Below are 23,037 nucleotides of genomic sequence, written 5' to 3' on the forward strand. Positions count from 1 at the left end.
AAAGTTTTTCTTCATGCAAAGAACCATAGGCACATGGAATAAATTACCAAGTAGTGTGATAGAGTAAAGGAATTAAGGAACTTTCAAATCTCATCTTGATGTTATTTCAGTCAGTCTAGGGGAATAGGATGGATGAGCTTGTTGGGCTGAATGAAATGTTCTTGTCACAACTGTTTAAATGTTCTAATATCCAAACTGCAAATCTGGACTTATTGCCTGTCTAGAGAACGACACTCTCACACACTTGCACTAACACTTAACACTCATACAGGTCCGGATTAGAGTCACTAGTTAACCTTAACCTGTATGCCTCTGGAATGTGGAGGTGCCCAGAGAAAAAGGCACTGGTAGAATAGGCAAATTCCACAGAGATGATGAAAAAGTTACATTTCCAACTTGTGATCTATGAGTTTTCAGAAAGTAAAATTAACCACTGCGTGCCATGTAACACACGGAAACAATTATTATAATACTTTATTTTATTCTTACAAAAACTTTTGTTGTATTTCAAGGTATAATGATAGTAAATTGAACTAAACTGAATTTATCATTTCTGTCTGACTGCAATTTATCTCCAGTCCTCCAGCACCAGGAAACCCAAACATGCTTAGACTTCCCCGAGAATAAAAAAGTGACTATGGTTTAAACCAATCTGCCTAAGTAGGAACGCCCAGTATTATCACCTAAATGTCACATATCTTTAACAAGAACCATTCCAGGGCATTTTACTGATACTGTACATAGATAATGTATAAATAATACAATTGTTTACATCAATCATTTTTACAACTGTAGAATGAACCAGTGACGTGACAATCTCAGAATCACATTAGAAGCCAGAGGCAGGGATTGAACAAGCTGCCCTGTGGTTTACAAAGATATTTGATTAAACACTACAGTGACATTTTTTGTAATTAATTTTACACATTATACTCCGCAGCCAAGAGAAACAACACAGGGAAGCATACTGTAGGTGTGGCCATAATTAAACATAATTTATGACGATAGGGAATGCAGACAAACAACCAAGTATAACAATTAACTTTTGAAAAGGGTTCAAGCATAAAATTACAAAGTTCTTTTTACCATTCATTTTTACTGTTATTCAACGCTCCCCAATGATCTATCAATCATAGTAGAATATTAAAATCATTCAAAAAAGCCAGAAAACATTGTAAAGGAAAAATAAACTTGGCATTAAGTCTGTCCTTGTGCCATTTGGTAGCCTCTATCTCTAATCAACAGCTTTAAAGTAAAAACAATAAAAAGATGCAAAATCTCAATCTTAATATCAACAATACATCATACACAGTAACTCAAGATTCAATACTGTCCCAGGCAAAATATCCCAACTCAAAACTCAGTCACAAACATATGCCAGAACAGAAAGGCATCATACACTGAAGTATGTTCACATTAACCCTTGTGCACTCATCTGACACAAAACAGCACCTAAACAAATACAATTCTCACCTTGGAGAAACAGTAAACAAGTCTGCAATATAATCCATTGATATTGGGTGGGACTGTTTTTCTACATACCTGTATTCTTTGACAATGGTAGACATCAACAGTGTTTCAATATGTCAAAATATAAAGAAATGATTTCCCAATCAGGGAAATAAACAAATGTAATTGTTTTCAAAGTTTGAAGCATGGAGGAGAAATATATACTTGTTATCATAATGGCTTGTTCATGAATCCTAGCATTTAATTTTAAACTGATTTTTAAGTGGCATATATCTTCCTATGACAAAAATGTAGCATTTCATAAGCTGTGTTTAAAGTATCACTTTTAGTAACATTTTTTGCACAAAATGCAAAAGTACCTGCCATGGTCATCACATCTATCTGTCTGATTGCATAAAAGAATTCACTTTCCAATAGATAGATTTTGTTGAAATTTGGTAGACTTGACTGTAAAAACATCCAATAATAATGCATTAAATTAACTGTATATTTTTTCAGTAAAAAAGCTATAATTAAATTAAAATAATGATATTAAATAGATAAATATATGCAAATTTACATGTTTTACCTATCAGTATCAAATAATTGTTTCAATGTGCAAGATTACTTTGTGAATAACTGCTGCATTTCCTTAAACTCAGAAAGGTACTGAATTCTGCATTTGCATAAAGTTAGTATATTTGCATAAGGGAACCCCACCAGCAAAGCTGAACATTCTTCCTTATAGCTCCCATATTTATTCACGGTGAGGAGCTAAAATTTAATGACGGTTACAAAAATATTTTTCAGTGTGCTCTAAATGTTTTTTGTGGTTATTGAAGCGTATTAATTTGAAGTTATTTTCGATGTACTGTTGAAACGTTTCCTTCTCCACTTGATAACATGAGTTCCGTTTCATAAATATGGGTTTCTGTCAAAACTATTTAAATAATTGCTGGCATTTTTTTTTTTCTATATATACAGTATGTGATGTTAATCTCATACAGGTACACAAACTGTGTTATGTGGGTATAAGTTAAAAGCTACATCACCAAGCTATTTAGGTTAAGTTGGTTTAATCTGACATAATGAAACAGTTCAATTTAATACTAATGATGATAAAATTATATTTCTTGACTGCATTAATTTTACTGAGATAAACCCTACACTGGTCTATGCTGTTGACTGTTTTTAATCATAGTAATAATAATAATAATACAATTTATTTATATAACGCCTTTCCCTTGTTCAAGGTGCTTCACTAAGTCTCATAAAGAAACAGCAGGTATATGTAACAGCCGTGGATACAAATGTTACCTGAATTTAACACTAAAACGGATAGATACAGGATACACAAAGCATTAAATATAATAAAAAATAAACCAGAGTAAAATAATTACTTCAATACTAAAATAAAGCCTAGCAAATGACATTATTTGTGATGTAACACATACACAAATTATACTGAGCATCTGGACAGAGCAGCAAACTGAAAGAGGAGGCAGAATGTCAGGTTAAGTTAAAAGCCTTCCTGAACAAATGAGTTTTAAGTTGTTTTTATAAAAGAATGAACGGAGTCAGCTGATCTAATTAATTTCAGGAAGTCATTCCAAAGTCTGGGTGCTATGGAGCTGAAGGCCCAGTCACCTACAGAGTGCAGGTTAGTATGAGGCACAACAAGATTACCAGATTCAGAGGACCTTAGTGGGCAAACAGGAGCATAGTGATAAAGAAGGTCACTGATGTAGTGCAGGGATATTTAAGGCTTTGTAGGTTACTAACAGAATTTTATATTCAATCCTATAAGACATAGGGAGCCAGTGGAGGTAAAGCGAGATGGGTGTGATGTGCTCGCTGTTGCTGGTTTGTATTAGGACTCTTGCAGCAGAGTTCTGAATCAACTGGAGCTGTGATATAAGATTAGAAGCAGCACCTGCCATTAGGGAGTTACAATAATTGATGCTGTATTTCTTAAAAACATGGATAAGTTTCTCAGCATTAGAAAGGAGAGGAATGATTGGACATGGGATATGTTGCAGAAGTGAAAGTAAGAAAGTTTCTTAATATAGTTTATGTGGGTGGAATAAGAAAGGGAGGAGTCAAAAATGACACCAAGATTCCTTGCATTAGAAGAAGGTCTGATGAGATCACCGTCAAGAGTGACTGAAAAGGAGCTCATTTTCTTAAGTTGCACTTTAGTCACAATTTGCAGGAGTTCAGTTTTGTTGCAATTTAATTTTAAAGACTTCTGCTCCATCCAGGTTTTAATTTCACTGATGCAAGTTGTGAGGTGAGAAAGCCCAGATGAAGTTTCACTTTTAACATTGAAATAGAGTTGAGCAGCATTTGCATAAAAATTATAAACCAATCCATAGCTACAAATAATATGGCTAAGGGCAAGCATACAGATACAGACGAGCAGAGGGCAGAGGACAGAGCCCTGAGGAACCCCTTGTGTGACTGGCAGTGAGCTGGATCTGCCTGTCAGTCAGATAGGATTTAAACCACTGGAGGGCAGTGCCAGAGATACCCAGCATGTTCTCCATTCTGAACAGTAGAATATCATGTCTGACTGTGTCAAATGCTGCACTGAGATCAAACAGAATTAATATGCTGGTTTGTCCAGAGTCTGCTGCGATTTTAAAAGCAGCTGGCACAAAGTCACTGCAGGGGATGTACTTATTAGTGTTGTAACTGTTAGGGATTATGGCATGAAGGCAGGATTTAAGAAGTGTGGTGGGGATGGGGTCCAGTACACAAGAAGTCGGCCTATTCTTACAAAGCAGGTCATTAACAAATGCAAATGTGATTGGTGAAAATTTAGAAAAAAAGCTCGATGGAGTGGAGAGAGGTTAGGAGCATGCGTTGATACAGCACATTGCCACACCCACCACACAACAAACCAACTCAAGATCCAGATTAGGACTCGAATGCAGCCATGCTATGGGTGACACCTCAGCACCAGTTCAGAAGGAGTAGAACCAGTGTGAGGTTTTTTATGGTGGCTGGAGTGCCAATCCTGCCTCCATCCAGCTGGTTTTTCCCTACAGGTTGGAGGGCCTACATGCAGGGCTGGATGCAGATTAATGTCATACCCAGGACGGAGCAATTGTAGGTTAAGGGCCTTGCTCAAGGGCCCAACACAGTAGAGTCACTTTTGGTGTTTACGGGATTCGAACCGGCAACCGTCCACTGCAAATCCCTAGCCTCAGAGCCACCACTCCACCCTGGATGGAGTAAGAAGACAGGGAAATATATAAATGGATGACGGATTTATGTTAGTTGAATTATTTAGATCTTTAATTTTATTGCGGAAAAACTGGAGGAATTTTTCACAGAGTTCAGTAGAGGAGGTAATTGGGCCAGATGCAGGTTGAAGTAGTTTATTAACTACAGAAAACAAAACCCTTGGGTTATTATGGCCACTTTCTATTATCCTGCCATAATGTGTGCTCTTGTCTGCAGTTAGTGCATCCCATAAAACCTGTTGATGGTCAGAGAAAGCCTGGATATGCACGGTGAGGCCAGTCTTACGTGACATCGGCCAGCTTGAGTGCTTAAAGGAAACCTCCTTATTCTTTAAAGGAGCTGTTTTATATGGTGTGGAAAGAAGGGCTGAGTTATAGTGCTCAATAAGACTATCTAGCATTGATGGAATAGGTGAAAACAGAAAAGATCAGAAATAAAATTAGCAAGCATAGAGGGACAGATGTTTTTAAGGTTTCTGAAAGAAGTTTGACGTTTACAGGTAAGAGGAGGGAAAAGTGAAAAGTACTGCTTTATGATCAGAGAGTCCTAAATCACTGCTATAAGTATTGTTGACAGATAAGCCAGATGTGCAGATCAAGTCCAATATATGACCACCAGAGTGAGTAGAAAAATCAACATGTTGCATCAAGTCAAAGCAGTTCAGTAAGGATAGGAATTCATTTCTCAGCTTACATGTAGTAATGTCAATATTGATGTTGAAATCGCCAGGAAGAATGACTGTCTGCGAAAGGGAACTTAAGTGGGTTAATAACTCAGTCCAGTCAGATTAAAAAGACGCATTATATGTTGGGGGACGATAGAGAACAATGAGTAAGACATGACCTGATTTCTTTACTAGCTTAAGAGCCAGACATCCGAAAGACAATGGGCAGTCTTGAGCTGTGAGGCTCTGTGAAGTAAACATATCTGGATGATATTGCCTCTGTGAGAGACATAAAATTGTTTGGTTTTTGCCAGGTTTCTGTTAGGCATAGCATGTTAAAGTTGGAGTCTGTAATGAATTCTGATAGCATCAGCGCTTTGCCATTAAGAGATCTTGAGTTAACGTGTGGATGGCGCTTTGAGTACTGAGAAAAGCACTATATAAATGTAATGAATTATTATTATTATTATTAAACAATGCAATATTAGCTGATGAGGGTTCATTGTGCACAGATCCATGATTAGAGTTTATTTTAACAAATTCCAAATTTGGCACACTGACACACCTGTTTCCAAAGCCATAAATAGGACAGCATATTCCTGAACAAATGCTGCCATTGGATTTTTCATTCACCGCCTGGCCAGTGTCTTTTAGGACATTCCAATCTGACCATTTGCTCTGGACAAACTGTTTAATATAAAGGAGTTTGTCACAAGAATATTTTAACATAGTACAGAGTGATACTTATCTGATAATAGCAGAGAAGAAGCACAGTGGAGAAGCTGAAATGGGTGGGGTGGGGTGGCGCAGATGAGTGATGATAGCAGGCAGCAGAGGAAGCATAGTAGGAGATATTATAAAATGCACATGAAGATCCCAGAATTCAGAGCTTACAATATACAGCCACATACATATGATGCTAGATATTACAGCCATGATTGTCCCAGAGCTGCAAGCCAGGTGGGTGTAAAATCAGATCATTTCTCAATCATTAAGTACATAAAGAAGGAATCAAAAGCAATCCAGTATATCCATTATAATCAATGAGATAGACTTCAGCGTGGGGCAAAGAAATGTTCATAAGCGTCATCCCGTGAACCACAGATTCAAATGTCTCTGAGACTGAAAAAGTCCATAAAGTATATAAAAATAATCCAAATCAGTACAGTTCGAGTCAGATGCATCTGTAAACTATACATACAATAAAAAAGAGAATGAAGTGCAAAACTTGAATTTTAACAAACAGTGCTGTTAACAGGGAGGAGTGGCAGAAACATGCATGTGCCAGCATCTCCTTCACTGATGGTGTCAAAGTTAAATGAGTGGCACAGTGAAAGTTAAATGAGTGGCAGCTCAATTAACAGTTAAATGACAACCACATTTTTTATTGTGTTATTTTTCAAGCAAATTTGACCTGAAAGCTCAGTGTGCAGTACAAATGTACAAATGGCTGAAATTTGAAAATTTCCCACTTACCTCTTTTACACAATAGCCACTCCTGACAGCAAAACAAATCCCCATTACCAGCTATTAAAACTATAGTAGAATCACATGTGTGGTAGGTAATACGCTGTTACATTGGCTGTTTGTGTGTATTGATGCCACTTCAACTCACTTCTCCTAATGCTTAAAGTCGTACTAAGTAAATCTGATGATTGTACAAGCAAAGAAAGCAAAAAGTAATTTCTTTTATGTAGAGATGAACGATAAAGGAAAGGAGCAACCAACAGTTTTAGCCTTAACTGTCCATTGGGTACTTCTTTAAAAAATGTATTTCATATGTTTAAGAAGACTTAACTACAATTAACTATAAATTGCATAGCATTAAAATCTCTAATACATTTAAATACATATAGGTATCACTATCTCTTTCATATACTGTATAACTCATTGTTAAAAAAATAAAATTAATGTTAGTGTTCACATCTGTGTCTTTGATAAGGTAAATGAATAACAACTAAAATTTGGCAGCTTTAAAAATAAATAAGTCCCTTTAACAAGCCTACATGTCGCACCATTAGTACATTTTCTAACTTGTTTAAGGGTGAAGATATAAAATTCAATTAGGACTACTGTTTTCTAATTGAATTCACACTAGCTTACAGTTGTGTATTGTAATTTAATAGCTGATAACGTCTACATTTATCAGTATTCACCTGTTTTTCTTAGGTATATGTGCAGTTCAACTGCTTTGAAGTTGGAGTTGCTCAACGGCTTCTTGTTACAATTAGAACTCTTCCAGATTATTGTGGCACTGCACTTTTTCAGGAGTATGCAGTCCAAGGTAAGGCTTTATTAAAATGATTAATCTTACGAAATGCATTTTTACTTTTCACTTCACTCTCTATCTGCATGGCTACTCTGGTTTCCCCCTTGCCTCCCATAGTAGTGCATATTGGACTAACTGGTGTCCCTAATTTGGCCTATTGTGAGAGGAAGTGGAATATAATAACATGGTGACATCTCCATGGCTGGTTCCTGGTTTGCAGCCAGTCGTGCTGGTTTTGACTGTGGCTTCCTGTATCCATATAATGAAAAATACAGGTTTTAAAATGAAGTGTTACCGAAGAGTGCTACCTGCTGATTTTTTATCACGGCATAAAAGGATGTTGCTTTTCAAAAACTCTCAGTGGGCAAAGTAATATTTAAGTTCTTTAAGAAGTTTTTTTTTTTTTTTGCATGTTGTTGTAATTCAAACGTTTTAAAATATGTCTACGATATTAAGACAGAAATATCATAGTTCTCAGTGTTAACTTATTTAGCATTTTAATTGCCATCATTAATCTTACACAGTAAGGATAAGTTGTATTTTATAGCAAAAAGAAATAAAGGAATGCTCTGTAATATTTTCTTATTTATTTTAGATTGTCAGAATGCTGACATAAGGAGAAATGTCCCAATATGTATTGGTAAGTCAATGCAAAAATGTGTGAAAAACATTTGATTTACTGTTGGTGGAAAATACGTTATTTAGTGTTACTGTCTCATAGCTCAATAGTCTTGAGTTCAAATTCTATCCAGAACCCTATGAGTTTTCAGATTCCCCCAGCATCTTTGCTATTAAGATATATATAGTAACTTATGTGGATTGGCATCTCATTGGTGTGTTCTATAAAATCCTGCAAGACATCCAACAGAATATATGGAATGTCCTTACCAAAAAAAACTATCATGGGGTCATGTAATAAGTCCTAGCCATGCCTATGAAAGACTAGAACTTACATTGAATCACTTGAAATTGGCTTTTATTGGGAAAAATTCCACTTTGTCTACACATGATTAAAAAGCCTGTGGTTAGGAATTCCCTACTGCTATTTTACACTTGTGTTACAGCCTTCATTATTGCAGCACATTATGGATCTATAGTAGGAATCCATAATGGACATAAGAATAAGGTTGGCTTCTTATCGCTTAAGCATTTTTCCCAGTTTTTACCCAAGTGTGCATTTTGGCTACAAAGACAACTTGCCTCCAAAATGATAGCCTTAAAACATAATATATTGTAAGTACATATCACATTCATGTAGACTTTTTCACTTATATTACTATGTTTTAATAAAGTATTAAAATTTGTCTTTTATCAGCTGGAAAACTAAATTATGCTGTTGATGAAAAGAGAAAATTGTTGTCAGTTCAAGTGTCTGAATTTCTTGAAGATTACGACTATCATTTAAGATTATGTCACAAGTGGTATTCATGTGAAAGTACTGGGTCTTATGTCAAGGTATTTATATTTTTTTGTATTTAAATAGAAACTTCAGGATAAACTTGGTTGTTTATTAGTGTTCTCTGGTAGTCAAATTCATTTCTACCTTTACTATTAAGACATTAAGATTGTGAGCAAGTATAGTAAAAGACAATTAGTCACAAAAAAGGAGCTAGCAGGCATTTATGAAGGACTATACTAAGCTTTTCATAACTAAATTAATTTGTAAATAACTTCAAATGGTATAGAACACTATTTTCTCATTGTGGAATACTAGGTGGGTCAAAATTGACCCGGCTGAGAAAGATAAGGTGATGAGCAGCATAATCCTGGTTGTCATGATGAGCCTTCATTTTAAGCAGTGTTTCTTTATTTGTTTTAATCCTGGATTGAGCTATTAAACAGTGAGGATTCATGATAATAATAATGCTGTCTGATAGGTAGGTGAAAACTGTAATCAAGTAAGGTTTAACTGAGGATCCAACAGAAGCTGACTTTAATACATCTCTATCTAACTTGCCAGTAATTTTTGGAAAGTCCACATCACAACAAACATGATATATGAGATATGTATTTTGAGCTAAATTACACAACTTAAGAAAGAGTATAGGTTTGACCTTTATTAATGAAGATCCGATTATAAAAGTCTGTTTCTAGTATATCCTTAAATTGTTTGCAGATTTAATGATTATCTTTTAGTTAAATGTGTCTTGCTGAATAGCCTTTTTGGCAGCATTCACCAATAGTAAAGACATTCATGTTTAATTTTCCATGAACAATCAAAATAACTTTATAGGTTACAAGATTTAAGCATAAGTATGGTTGCAACATGGCTGTTGAAACTTCTCCTTGAACAGGAGCTTTCCATTTTGGTCTAATGTAGGTCTTTATGATCTAGATATTTCGAGCAGGGGCCTCATGTATAAACGGTGCGTACGCACAGAAATGTTGCGTACGAATGTTTCCACGCTCAAATCGCGATGTATAAAACCTAAACTTGGCGTAAAGCCACGCACATTTCCACGGTGACTCATACCTTGGCGTACGCAATTTCTCCGCTCGGTTTTGCAGACTGGCGGCACTCAGCGTCAAAGCAGTGCTACTGTTCCTGTGTGATCATCCTTTCTTTCTTAGCTCCACATTCCTGACACGGCTTTATAAATACACTGAAATTAACTGCATATTGTTTATTAGTGTAATGCATCTAATTGTAATTAACCTGTAGCAATATAATGGTCCAGGGAATAGCCATAGAATTCCAAATACCATAACTGCTTTAGCGTTGTTACGCTCACTGCATCTTGTTCTTCTTTTTGCTGCTCCCGTTAAGGGTTGCCACTGTGGATCATCTTTTTCCATATTACTCTCACTGCACCACTCGGAGTATTTATATCACTGTATCTGAGTGTGAATCACAGCAGCAGCTGATCGGAAAGAGAATTATCGGTATACAGTTTCAAGTACACACTACCTCAACCACGGCAAAAAGCGTCAAAGCCTTTCCTGTACGGACCTCGCATTTCAGAAACAGTTTCATCCCAAGAACTATAAACGCACTCAATCAGTCCATCAAGTGCTCCTTGCAGAACTGTTTGTACTTATAAGTACAATTACCTCACTGTAAACTTACCCTACAGTTATAATATTGCACAACCTGCGCTACTTTATAAAGCGCGTATGATGACAATATCATTTTTAAGATGAAATGCAGCAAAATATGTTGCTTATAGTATACAAATAAAACTTTAACTTCATTTAAATAATCTGCATTGTTAATAATTAAACATGTGAGGACACGGTGCCGCAGCGTATAGCTGGTTCACGGATAGCTCCTGCCTTGCGCTGTATTATTGCTGGTGCTGACGCGACACTGGAAGGATAGACGGATAGAATAATTAAACATGTACTACGAAGATATTTCAATGTTCCTTAAAAGTTTTGAAGAATCGGCATTCTAAGCTTACAGATGGCTTAACGTCTATTACAGAGCTGATTGTGTGGCAATTGGGTATTTGGAGAAAGAAAAGTACGTTTGAAAGAGACAATACTTCTGTAATAAATTATTTCATCGAAGGTCGCACATGGCGCAGCAAGCCTCTTGCGTGAGATATGAACAATCACTGTGCCACCGTGTTCCCATGTTTAATAACATGCTTTCATTGCTATCATCATGAAAATGATATCACGTATACATCTCAGTATTTTAATTATTCAGAGAGCTGTAATATCTCGAATGTAATGGATTCTGTGTCCTGTTGGAGAAAGAGAAAGAACGGAAGCACGTAGTGATTCACACACATAGAACACATAGAAGATCAAATACAGAACAAAGCATTTAACATGCTACTTGAGAAACTAGTAAAATAAACGATTTTAAGATGAAGTTTATGATGTTCTACTTTAATGGCAAAATAAACTATGTGATTAAAGTGGAAATTTCGAGATTAAAGTTGACATTTCGTGCTTTTTTCCCACTGTGTGCCTATTTTTTTGTCTGTACCGTAATAAGCTTTCATATGACACTCAGACGGTCCGCTGCGAGTCGCCTTTTCACAGCGACTTTGATATGTGATTTCTTTTTTATTTCAGGTACTGTGCGACTTTGTGAACTCGATCTTTTGAGTTTCTCCAACACTCTGTCACTCGATCAACTTTCTTTTGTTGATTATACCACTGTTTAAACCAACAAATAGTACGTTTTTCCTTTGCCTCCACTTGGTATTCGCTGAAATTCTTATATTTTCCCCTGTGCTTTTCCCATTGTCTTTTCACAGAAGGCTATTTATATTGATTTGCATATTCAAAGAGGCGTAATTCTGGGAGGAGTTGGGGCGGGACAGAAGGCGCGTGCACGTGCGTTACTTTTCACGCTGATCGGGATTTATGTAGTGGAAGAACGTGAAATTTTGCGTGCGCACAGATTCCTGCATCTGGATTTTTCTGTGCGTACGCACAATCCCGCTTTTGTGCTTACGCCATGTTATAGTGTTGAGTTCTATACACGGCGTTATACATGAGGCCCCAGGTTTCTTCTTTTAGTTACTGTACATCCAGGAGATATTGACATTAGAACACTGAACATTGTATGGTAATAAATACAAAACAATGAAACTAAGAGGCAAATCAAAGAAAGGAAAATATCATTTGTAAACCAAACTGAATTGGTACTTGTGTTCTTATATTGGTATTTCAACCCTTTCCTCTTATTTTTTATTAATATATCCTTAAAATATATGAAAAATTTCCATAGACCAAAAAAGACCACATTAACCGCACCATTTTAGCTGAGAGAAAAAAAATGAGAGAAGGCAATCCAAAGCAAGCAAGTCTCAATACACCTTCCAGAAAAAAGAAACAAAACAAAAAATAATCTAAAAACAAAAAAATACAGCAATAAACAGCTATACTTACAAAAATTAAAACTCCATTCCTAGGCCTTCTCAGCTCACTTTTATAGTCAGGTAGAGGGCCTAGGAGCGGTAATATCAGGGTGGTCCCGCCTCCTGTGGCTTCACCCACAAAATACATAGAACATAACATTTTAAAATTTGTAAAAATGAAACACATAATCACTTAAAAATAACAATAAAATCCATAAACATGTGTATACCAAAACAGGTAGGCCTGTCAACCCTTTTACAACAAGAATATCAGCCATCTGCAGCATGTGACAGATAGGGGGCACTGTCGACCCCTGAACCCGCAGACAACACATTCTGACGCCAGGTAAAAGTCCAATAATTAAATTTATTATAATAATAATGTGCACAAAGAACCTTCACTCCACAATACACTAATCAATCACAAATCCTCCACTCCCAGCAGCTCTGTTCCACACCCTCCCAACTCGTCTCACTGCTAGGATCTCCCACAGTCCTTTTATATTCCTCGACCCGGAAGTGCCTCTGTCCCTCAGTCCACGTGATTTCATAGCACTTCCGGGTGAGATAAAATCTTCTTCTTTTTCTTCAGCCCAGAAGTACTTCATTACTTCCATCCTCATGATGAGGTAGTATTTCCGGGCTATATGGAAAATACAAATTCCCGTGCCTCCCTGCAGCATCCCCTGGCGCCCCCCACGATATCCAGCAGGGCTGTGAAGTAAAACTCCAATGTCCATGATGCCCTGTGGGAATTTGGGGCCCCTCCATATTGCAGAGAGGACTCCATCTAGCGGCGTGGGGGTATTGGCTGGGATAAACTGCCAGCCATATAGCACAAGCATTTCTGGCAACACTTCAGATGGATGCTTTATTCACTTTCTTCATCATCTTTTTCAACATTGATGCTTTCACCTCTAATAGAGAGATTGTATTTAAACACACAATCTTAAAGGTCAATGTTTTAAAAACTACAAAGACACTTTTTAAATTTAAGATAAGAGTAATGTACCAGGAAATTATGGACTTTTTTTAAAACAAACCAGAAATGTATTCTTTAGTCAGGAAGAGGTCAAGACAGAAAAAAAGAAAAGCTACAAAATCAAGCATCAAAATCTGAATTAAAGTCAAAATTCATAGAGTAACAACACAAAGTTCTTAACGCTAATTAATATCCTTACTCTTTGTGTCTTTACTGTTATCACCTTTGATCCTAAGCTTGGATCTCATGCTGTGTGCACCAAAGTCTTTTATAAAAGCTGAAAGATGATATCACATGTCATGCTCAAGTAAAGTCATGTGCCACACCCATGTGACCAGCAATGGCTGTTGTAACCAGCAGCAATATGGCAGTGTCCATGAAATCAGTGTTGTGAATATGTGCTGTGGACATTAATGAGCTTAGTTGCTCCATTTTTGGATTGTTTGCACTTTTATTTTTGTGTATTAATATATTACATTGTTATTCTGTCAATGCCATTATGTGTTTTATGGTCGCCACCAATTTTTATATATCTTTGCAATGCTGTTTATATAGCCATTGCCACTCTTGTAATAAGAAAATTATGTGACATTCTGTATCATCATAATCCACCTGCATACGGTGGCAGCACCAGAGTTCCATACTTCTAACTAAAAAATCTCCATCCTCTTTTCTTTAGAAAGATAATGGACACTTCTGTAAAAATGTTAAGTTTTCTGATCTTTGTAACAGTTATTTTGACTACAATCTCCTGTTTTGCATTTTGGGATATGGTATATAGTTCTAACAAATGTTTTGGTTAGTGCAACTATAGACAAACCATTTGCAAACTTGACCACCTATTGTATGCTGGGTGCACACATAATATCAACACTATTCAAGAAAACAACTACTAAATGTCATTGTAGTGAAGTAACAAATAATGAGGATAAATAAAAAACTAAAAAGTAATACTAATTATAAAAGAAAATACCAAACTCATGACATTAAAGGAGAAATGTCAAAACACTATGTATAACAGATTTTCTAGTGTAATGAAAGGAAGAAATATCATACCTTTACATGCTCAGAATGTGTGTGAAGAACCAATATTTCATTCATATTTGTTTGGCATGGGCTAGAATGTAAATCACAGACTGTTTGTCACTACTTTAAGCACAATTCAAATGTATTCAGAATTAAGCCCAATCAGTGAGAGATGTAACTTGACGCCAGACTCCCTTAGCTTGGTATATTTACTTTTGCCTTGACTACTAGGATTACATATTTTTATTGTCTATTGGATGTTCTTGGTGTCTCAGTTGATCCTGACCCACTCATAGCCTACTGTATATAATGTCATCGCAGATGTAACCCTTTTCTTATTTTTCAGAACACTTTCCTTTGTTATGTTCTTACCTTGCTCAACTTGATTTTGGAATGGTTAAAGAATGTGCTTTTTTAACTAAAAAACATCCAGCTATTTTATAAAGAACTGTAGCAATTCTTAAATACAGCTGTTCACTCTTCACTAGCCACATAGCAGACATAATCATTAGACATAGAACTTTATATTTTTCTGTACATTTTCAATATGTTGTTCTTTGCTGGAGAGTTGGAGTGATTTCTGGGTAAGACCAAATATTATATAAGCAACATAAGTATAATATGTTACTTTGTAATACAGTACTGTCCAAAAAGAATTTAACTTGTTTAAGTTAACAAATAACATTTTAGGACCATACATTTGAAATTTGTCTAAATTTAATTTAATATTACTGTGCATTTTCAGGTTGTACCCTAGAAGAACCAAATAATAATAGAACAATAATTGCAACAGCAAAAAATAGGAACTCAAAAATTTTAAATGTTTTAGAACATTGACCCTTATATCATTAGATATCATCCTTTACAAAACCTTTAAGGATAAGAAAAAAGAAGGGATACAGAAAAACAAGACTGGTTGGAAATATGACTTTCAGTAACTTGGAACAGTAGCCTATATTATTAAACATTATCCTACAGAAAACATAATCGTTAGTAGACCTCTAACACATTGTCAGTTACAGCACTCAAGGTACAGGCTATAACATTGTAACTTGTGTACTTTGCTTTATAGCCACCTAGAGTGTGATAAGATTTGTAGCAATATGTGCAGACCTCATTTGTTGTTAATGGCATTCAGTTGTAGCTCCTTGCCAAACTTTCTTTTCTCAAAGTTTTCTTCTGGATGCTCTCTCTGAAGTATGGTTCATTATTTTTTTAACTGCAAAGCACTAATGAGTGAATGGGAATGATTTACTGAATACTGTCACTTGTATTTCATATTCTGTTTAACACTGTACGTCATTGTAAGTATGTGAAAAACTGTATTTTTAAATCTGCAATTCAATCTATCATAGTAAGTGTACTTAATGAGAACAAAATCATCAATTAATTAATAGCATGAAACAGATTTTTTTTTTTTTTACTACGTGGTTCATTTAAATTTTGCTTAATGCGAGCAGCCGTTTTACATATCATGGCCTCCATGATGTCACAGATCAAAAGGCATATGTGGAACCACTCAGCAAAAAATGACAGAAAAAGCATACATACAAAATGATGCAGTGGAAATATTACAAAAATAATGGAAAAATATACACAATGAAAAACACACAAACAAGCAAAGAATAACACTGTAAATTAATTACCAAAGTATTCCAGAACCGGAATTTGATTCTGCAAACTTGTATATTTTTTATCATTAGCACATAATATTCTAATGTTCTAATCGCAGGTAGTTTAGTAAGGAATAGGATAGAAAACACCTATACAGAAAAATACAAGTGACACTGCAATTTTCTGCACATTACTTCCATAATAGTGCTACTAAATTAGAGTTTTCCAGTGATGGATTAGCAGTAAGTAACGTTTGATTAATCCTGTTTGCTTTACTGTCACAAAAGAAACTAATATTCATTACAATGAAAAGGTTCATTTCTTGGTTTGAAGTAATTCATAGAATATTTTTGAATGTTAAGAAGTATCCATTGTACAGAGGATATGAACAGGACAGTTCAGGCTAAGGTTTAATTGGCAGAGCGAGCACATTAATTCAAATAGAGGCTTTTCTTTTTTACCTGTTTTTAATATGTATTATTGATTTTAAGGAATGACATACATATTTAAGTACACTACAACATGCTTTTTCTATTGTTTTATCGTACATAGGTTAGAATTCTTCAAATTCAGAAAGTTCAGTGCTATAGTGCAATCTTAAACATACACACATATGTGAATAAGCACATAGTGTAAACTGAAAAAATCTAAATGTAGGTATTGAATTTTAATTAACACTGTATATCATATGTGAGGAGATATTTTTTACATTTTAATATGACACTTACTAACAATATGTAGAAAGTCAAAAGTATTGGCTTTTTCAAAAGTACAAGGCTTGGCTTTCATAAAATATTTAGTGTAATTATTTTTTTAACATTTATTGTTCCGTGTACAGAGAAGAATGAAGTTGCTATTAACACGCTTGACTTGCTAGCACCATGCCACCCTAATCTTGCTCTATAAATTAGGTAAAATATAACATTACATAATATAGCACAGTGATGAGCAAAACAGCCAAGTTTAATTTCATAAACAGTGAAACTGACGCTTCAGTTATTTTGCATTTGCAAAACATACTAGAAAGATTTTTTTTTCCACTGTTCAAAGTGTTTTTGAAGGGTTGGGTAACACCATACACCCCTTTATGACCCTTACATTTCTCAGAAAAGTGTCCTGATGAAAATAAATGGGAGAAGCAAGTGCAATATGGCTAACCACAACAGTAAGTTAAAAAATACTCTTAACAAAAGTTGTAATCCAACAAAGGAAATTAAACTAACCAAAGTGGTTTAGAAAAAAATGTAATAGTCTTAGGTGAAATCCTGGTTTTCGGGCACTCCACCTCTTATTTAAATATCTTCCTTTCAGCCCCAGTGCACTCCTTCTGCCTGATGGAAATTGTAGTCTTTGCCTCTGTTCTGCTACAAGGTTACAGATGAGATGAATATATAGGAGAAAAGGTTTTTATTATAGTAAACGCCTTTGTTCATGTGTCAGTAGTGCAGATTTCACATCTGCAAATGTTTTTTTGACATGAAACTCTAAGTTTTGCTGTGAATTCCATTTTGCATGAATCACTGACTCATTACTCATAACCAGCTAAAAGTAGCCTGGGTGTGGGTGGCCCCCTTGTTCCGCTGTTTATGTCAGTATTAAATTCATTTATAACTTTGTAATAGTGCACTAGCTATTGAATTTCCTTCTGTCTGACACTTTTTGTTATAGTCGAGGACATTGAGCTTAGGTTTTGCTTGATTTTTCCTTTTTCTTATTTGTGTTTGTGTTCAAAAATGCTCACCACCTTATGACCTACATTCTTTCTAAATAATGTAAAACATGTTGTTCTGCACAAGTAATGTGTTTTGCAATACAAGACATTAAAAATATGTGTGCCTGGTAAAAAAAAAGCACTTTACCTTTTTAAGTGGGTGGCACGGTGGCACAGTGCTAGCACCTGGGTTTGCATGTTCTCCCGTGTCTGTGTGGATTTCCTCTGGGTGCTCCGGTTTCCTCCCACAGTCCAAAGACATGCAGGTTAGGTGCATTGGCAATCCTAAATTGTCCCTAATTGTCGTGCTTGGTGTGTGGGTGTGTGTGTGTGTGTGCCCTGCGATAGGCTGGCACCCTGCCTAGGGTTTATTCCTGCCTTGCACCTTGTGTTGGCTGGGATTGGCTCCAGCAGACCCCCTTGACCCTGTGTTAGGATATAGCAGGTTGGAGAATGACTGACTGACCTTTTTAAGTCCTTAATCACTGTTTACTATTCTTTTCTTAGATTGACAGAGAAGACCTGGTGAACAATGTTTCTTTGTCATATTCCCGATTATTGCCCTGTTTGTGTATTGAGGTAACTATCAGGAAGACATTGATAATATATAGATAAATAACTATTTTTTTTTTTTGCTGTGGAAGTCATTTCCTAAGTATAGTTTTCCAGTAACATGACTAAATGACACTTAAAACTGATTCCTGTAACCAAAGTACAGGGTATTACTTACAACAAAAGTGTTTAGGGAACACCTTGGGCATTATTTCTCAAAAGGAAAGAGTTATGATGACTGATTGCATTTTGTAAACAGGGAAATACATTGAAAGGTCAACTTGGAGTTTTTCCAGCTACCGACAGGCAAAAGGGAACTCTAAACAGACTGTTAAACTGCTTTGTTCATAAAGTACTTCATTCATATTTACATACTTGAGAATTTGTCTTTTATATGCAAGGAACTTAAAATCAAATTACTCAGCACATTTCATAGTCTAAATGATACAGTACTTTTGGAAAAGAACACGCTTAGATTTTATAAAGGCCTAGATGCTGAGTTCACTAAGCAACATCTTTAGTGAAAATGAGATCTAATTTAAAAATATTAAAAAAAAATACTTTGAACAATTGCATTGGAGAGCTAAGGAAACCTTATAGTTCCAGTTTAACAACTCTGTTCGCTGTGTTCTTACAATATCTAATGTAAGCTTTGTCGATGTTTAGTTAGGTTCCTCCCTGGAGCTAAAAAAACCCTAAAAGCAAATGTGTATACTGTATGAAAGGGCACTGATTTTTAGATGTATTATTCTACAGCAACATTTTTCCTGAACTGCATAAAAAAAATTTTTTTGTCTTATATTTATGAAAACTTTTTGAATAATTTATTAAGTTTTATATTTTCATTCTAATTAATTAACTTTAATGTTCTAATTTCTCATACAGTATATAGGTAAAATATGAGTTATATTCCATATCTGGAAAAAACACTGTCAAATACTTCACGTAATAAAGCATAGAATACATAGTACTATAAATAGTTTTTTATACTATTTTTTTATGTTTTTATCAGGGATGGTCTTCAATTCCCGATGCCAGCAGAATGCAACTTTGCCCATTTAAAAACTGTAAGTTTAACTTTTTCCAGTATTGTATCTGTTATGTTTAGAATTTTTAACCGTTTAATTTGTATTTTGGTTTGAGAAGGTGATTTTTCCCCACATTAATATTAGGCATTACCCAGTTAATGCCACCTCATTTATTTAAAATTGTCTTTCTATAAGCAAACTTGCTGCATAACAATTTGCAATTGCATTCCATCCACCATTAGCTCCAAAATGTTTACACATTCTCCTTTAGTCTCAGGCTTAAGAAGTCTATCATTCTCTTAAACTATCAACTTTCCATGCCAATGTCAACTGAAAATGTAAACTATCACAAATTATAACAAAATATCTTGTGAGAGGAATATCAGACAATAATAGTAACTCAGTAATCCTGCAGGAAGTATTATAGATTGTTGTAACTGAAAGAGCCAGAATGGTTAAATTAATTCCAAATGAACAGTAATCACAACTGCTCGAATAAGAAGCTTTCTTCCTACATAGTAGACAATGTATAATCATTTTAGGGTATAAACAGTTTATAATTAAAGCAGTTTAATTGCAAGACCATAATTAATAGAAGATGTGCTAATCAAATAAAAAGGGCAGGAATGATCGATAATCTGAATAAACCCAATTTGGTATGTTGCAAGAATTCTTTAATAGTTTGTGTTTCATGTTAAAAATCCATTGAAATTAAAATGGATTAAACTGAGCTATGTGGGTGTAGATATATCATGTAATGAACTGTTCAGACAGGTACGTAATGAGGATACTACATTATCACAAGGATAGGTTTTTGTCAGTTGTTCTACAAGGTAAAGAAGAAAAAGAAGATAGATGAGAAGTGCAATTCATCTTGAGAAAATGCAGAACAGAAAATGAAAGAAATGCTATGAATACAAAATAAATGTAAATATGAGAAAACGAGACTGGAGGTATCACCTTGGTGAATCACAAAATTGGGAAAACTTGACACCATTCTTACATTCAGCACAACGTTGTTTTCACTTACAGTCTTGTCATTTATCACTAATTTTGCCCTCACACACAATGTGATTTTAAAACATATGTTGAAACGTTTGCATGGGGTAACATTGTAGCTAGGGATGCTGATACATGAATCAAAGATCATGGATTTGAATCAGGCCTATATCTATAGTCTGTGTGGGGTTTAATCCAGGTACTCCAGGTCTCCTCCCACACCCCTAAATATGAACAGATCAGATTAATTGGCAACTCAAAATTGGTCCCAGAATGAATGTGGGTGTGTGTGTGTCAGTGTACCCTGTAATGGACTGGTGGTCAGTACTGTTTCCTGGCTTGTGTCGAGTGCTACTGGGATAAACCCAATGACCCTCATTTTTTAAGACATCGGTCACCAGTTTGTCAGGTAAAATTACACACATTTCAATGTAAAACAACTGATCATCTCTTGTCAGAATAAAGGACAAAAAGGCAACAAAAAGGTTTGGGATAGCCACCCCGTACATTGTAGTTTGGTCATTGGAGGAAGCAAAGAAATCGAATTGCAAAACTAAACTGCTGTATGTGGAACAAAATGGTGATATTAAACTCTGGCAGAGGAAATGAGGTCATCGGGGCCAGAACCGGGAATGTGAGGTTATCAGGCCGGAAGTGGCATCATCAATACCAGCAACGGAAAGTGACACCATGCAGAATTTCCCATAACTGGTCTGCAGGAGAAACCCCCTGGTCCGGCACAGAATTACCTTTATTCGAGCCCTTTGACTGCCTCCCATGCGCACATGTGTGACACTCTTTATATTAACGGCATTGTTCCAGGCCTTTATAGTAAAGTGTCATTAGAAACTTACATCAAAATTGGAGCTAAAAACAAGTCATTAGCTCAATGAGTTGTGACCTACTGTACATAATGATCGTGGCCTTGGTGCTAGTATACATATTTTTGAGGATTTTCTCCTTGTTTTTTGTAACATCTTTGGGAAATGGAATTGGAACAAATGCATAAAGAAGTTGTTCTTCCCATTTTTATATAGAAAGCATTTAATCTGTATCTGGTGTCTAGGATTAGAACATTTCTGAAATATTTTTTCCAGACTAATCAAATCATAGAATTATAAAGAGAAGGTCTCTTTCAGCAGCATGAAGCGCAAGGTAGGAACAAACTCAAAGAGGTTCAAGAAGACACTCCTAAACACATCCAGTCAGGCTGAACATAGACTTGTCAATTAACATTAATGTCTTTGGGGTATCAGGGATAAAACTGCAGTACTCAGGTGAAAACCTATTTAATCTTGTGTAGAATATGCAAATTCTACACATTAGCCCAGTCTCCTGAAACTGTAAGGCAGTCTAACTAAACGCTACATGACTGTGTTGTCCTAATGCCCATGCTTACTCTTTTAAACGGTTTGCCAGTTTAATGTTGTATTCTTCCAAGAGCATACATAGCTCCAATCCGTGTGCACTAATTTTAGTGCCTCTACCTGGAAGTCTGCACCCTTGCTTGCACTTATGCAATCACCTTTCTCTGCCATTAGTAGCTCCTTCTTGTGCAAAGTTCACATTTGCTGTATAGTAGATGGTGCATGTTCAACCATTATTGCAAATTTTTATTTTCTGCATCACCAGAGGGTCACACTTTCCTTGTATTTTTAATTACTGAGGCAGGTGACACATTAAGAGCCGTGGATTTTCTTAATGAGTACTCTTGAATGAAAGTATATTAACAAAGAGTGAATTTCCCCTCCTGTAAGTTAAAAAATGTGTTCATGTCATAACATTCATGTGTGTTCCAGCACTTAGTTAACTGATGTAACTGATTTATTGACTTAGTTAACTGATTGAAACATTTACATTTTTAGTTACTTTATCAGAGTCATTTGCCCGATTTTTGTTTCATAAATAGTGTAACAATGAGTCATAATCAAAAACACAAGCAATAATAGAATGCATTTTCATGTGTTAGTAGATTACATTTAAGTGGCATGTTAACAGCGCTTTACATTGTCATGTACTTAAAAACGCCCAAAAAAAGGTTGTGGTGGTTCATTAGCTTTCATAGATAGCAAAGTAATGCAAAAAATGGCATTGGTTTATGTGTTGTTGTTAGTTTTTCATTAGTTGTAGGTTGTGGAGGGTCTCTGACTAATTGGAGTTCCATTGTTTTTAAACATAAAACGTTGGAATGATGTACCAAGTGGAAAGTTAAAGTACAGTATCTAATGAACTCTCAAATTAAAATTGTTGGCTGCTTCAGACCATGACAGCAGTTCTGCAGGTTTGCCACTAAATTGTAGTGTCAAAGAAATGTTGTACTGTATTATTATAATGTGCAGATAATGCAGCAGTGAGGCTGTTTTTACTGTTAGTATTTACAGTACATATTCATTCACTTTATGCTTACAGAGCAATGCTTACATAATTCCTTGACTGTTACATTCATTTCTAGAGATGTGACAATAACTTTTTTCCCTTCTTTTTTATTTTATTTTTTTATGGTTAACTTATCTCAGGCAGCAGGAGAAGTGAGATAGTGTATCTGAGGTGCGGCTTGAGTGTATGCACCTCTTCTCACATTTAACTAACTTTTACTGGGGATCTGTTTTGCCGTCTGGAGTGGCTGTTGGATAAGTAAATATGGAAAATATACAAAATATACAAGTTGAAGTGATCT

General features: G+C 35.5%; 1 protein-coding gene across 1 annotated transcript in view; it reads left to right on the forward strand.

Moving 5' to 3' along the window:
• Positions 1-23,037, forward strand: part of il17rel (interleukin 17 receptor E-like) — a 110,494-nt gene that overhangs the window by 60,534 nt on the left and 26,923 nt on the right. The window contains exons 5-9 of the mRNA XM_028811999.2: positions 7,532-7,646; positions 8,227-8,271; positions 8,947-9,086; positions 18,289-18,360; positions 19,346-19,400. Of these exons, the coding sequence (XP_028667832.1) occupies positions 7,532-7,646; positions 8,227-8,271; positions 8,947-9,086; positions 18,289-18,360; positions 19,346-19,400 (427 nt within the window). The remainder of the gene's footprint in view (positions 1-7,531; positions 7,647-8,226; positions 8,272-8,946; positions 9,087-18,288; positions 18,361-19,345; positions 19,401-23,037) is intronic.

Source organism: Erpetoichthys calabaricus, chromosome 1, assembly GCF_900747795.2.
Source record: "Erpetoichthys calabaricus chromosome 1, fErpCal1.3, whole genome shotgun sequence".
NCBI lineage: Eukaryota > Metazoa > Chordata > Cladistia > Polypteriformes > Polypteridae > Erpetoichthys > Erpetoichthys calabaricus.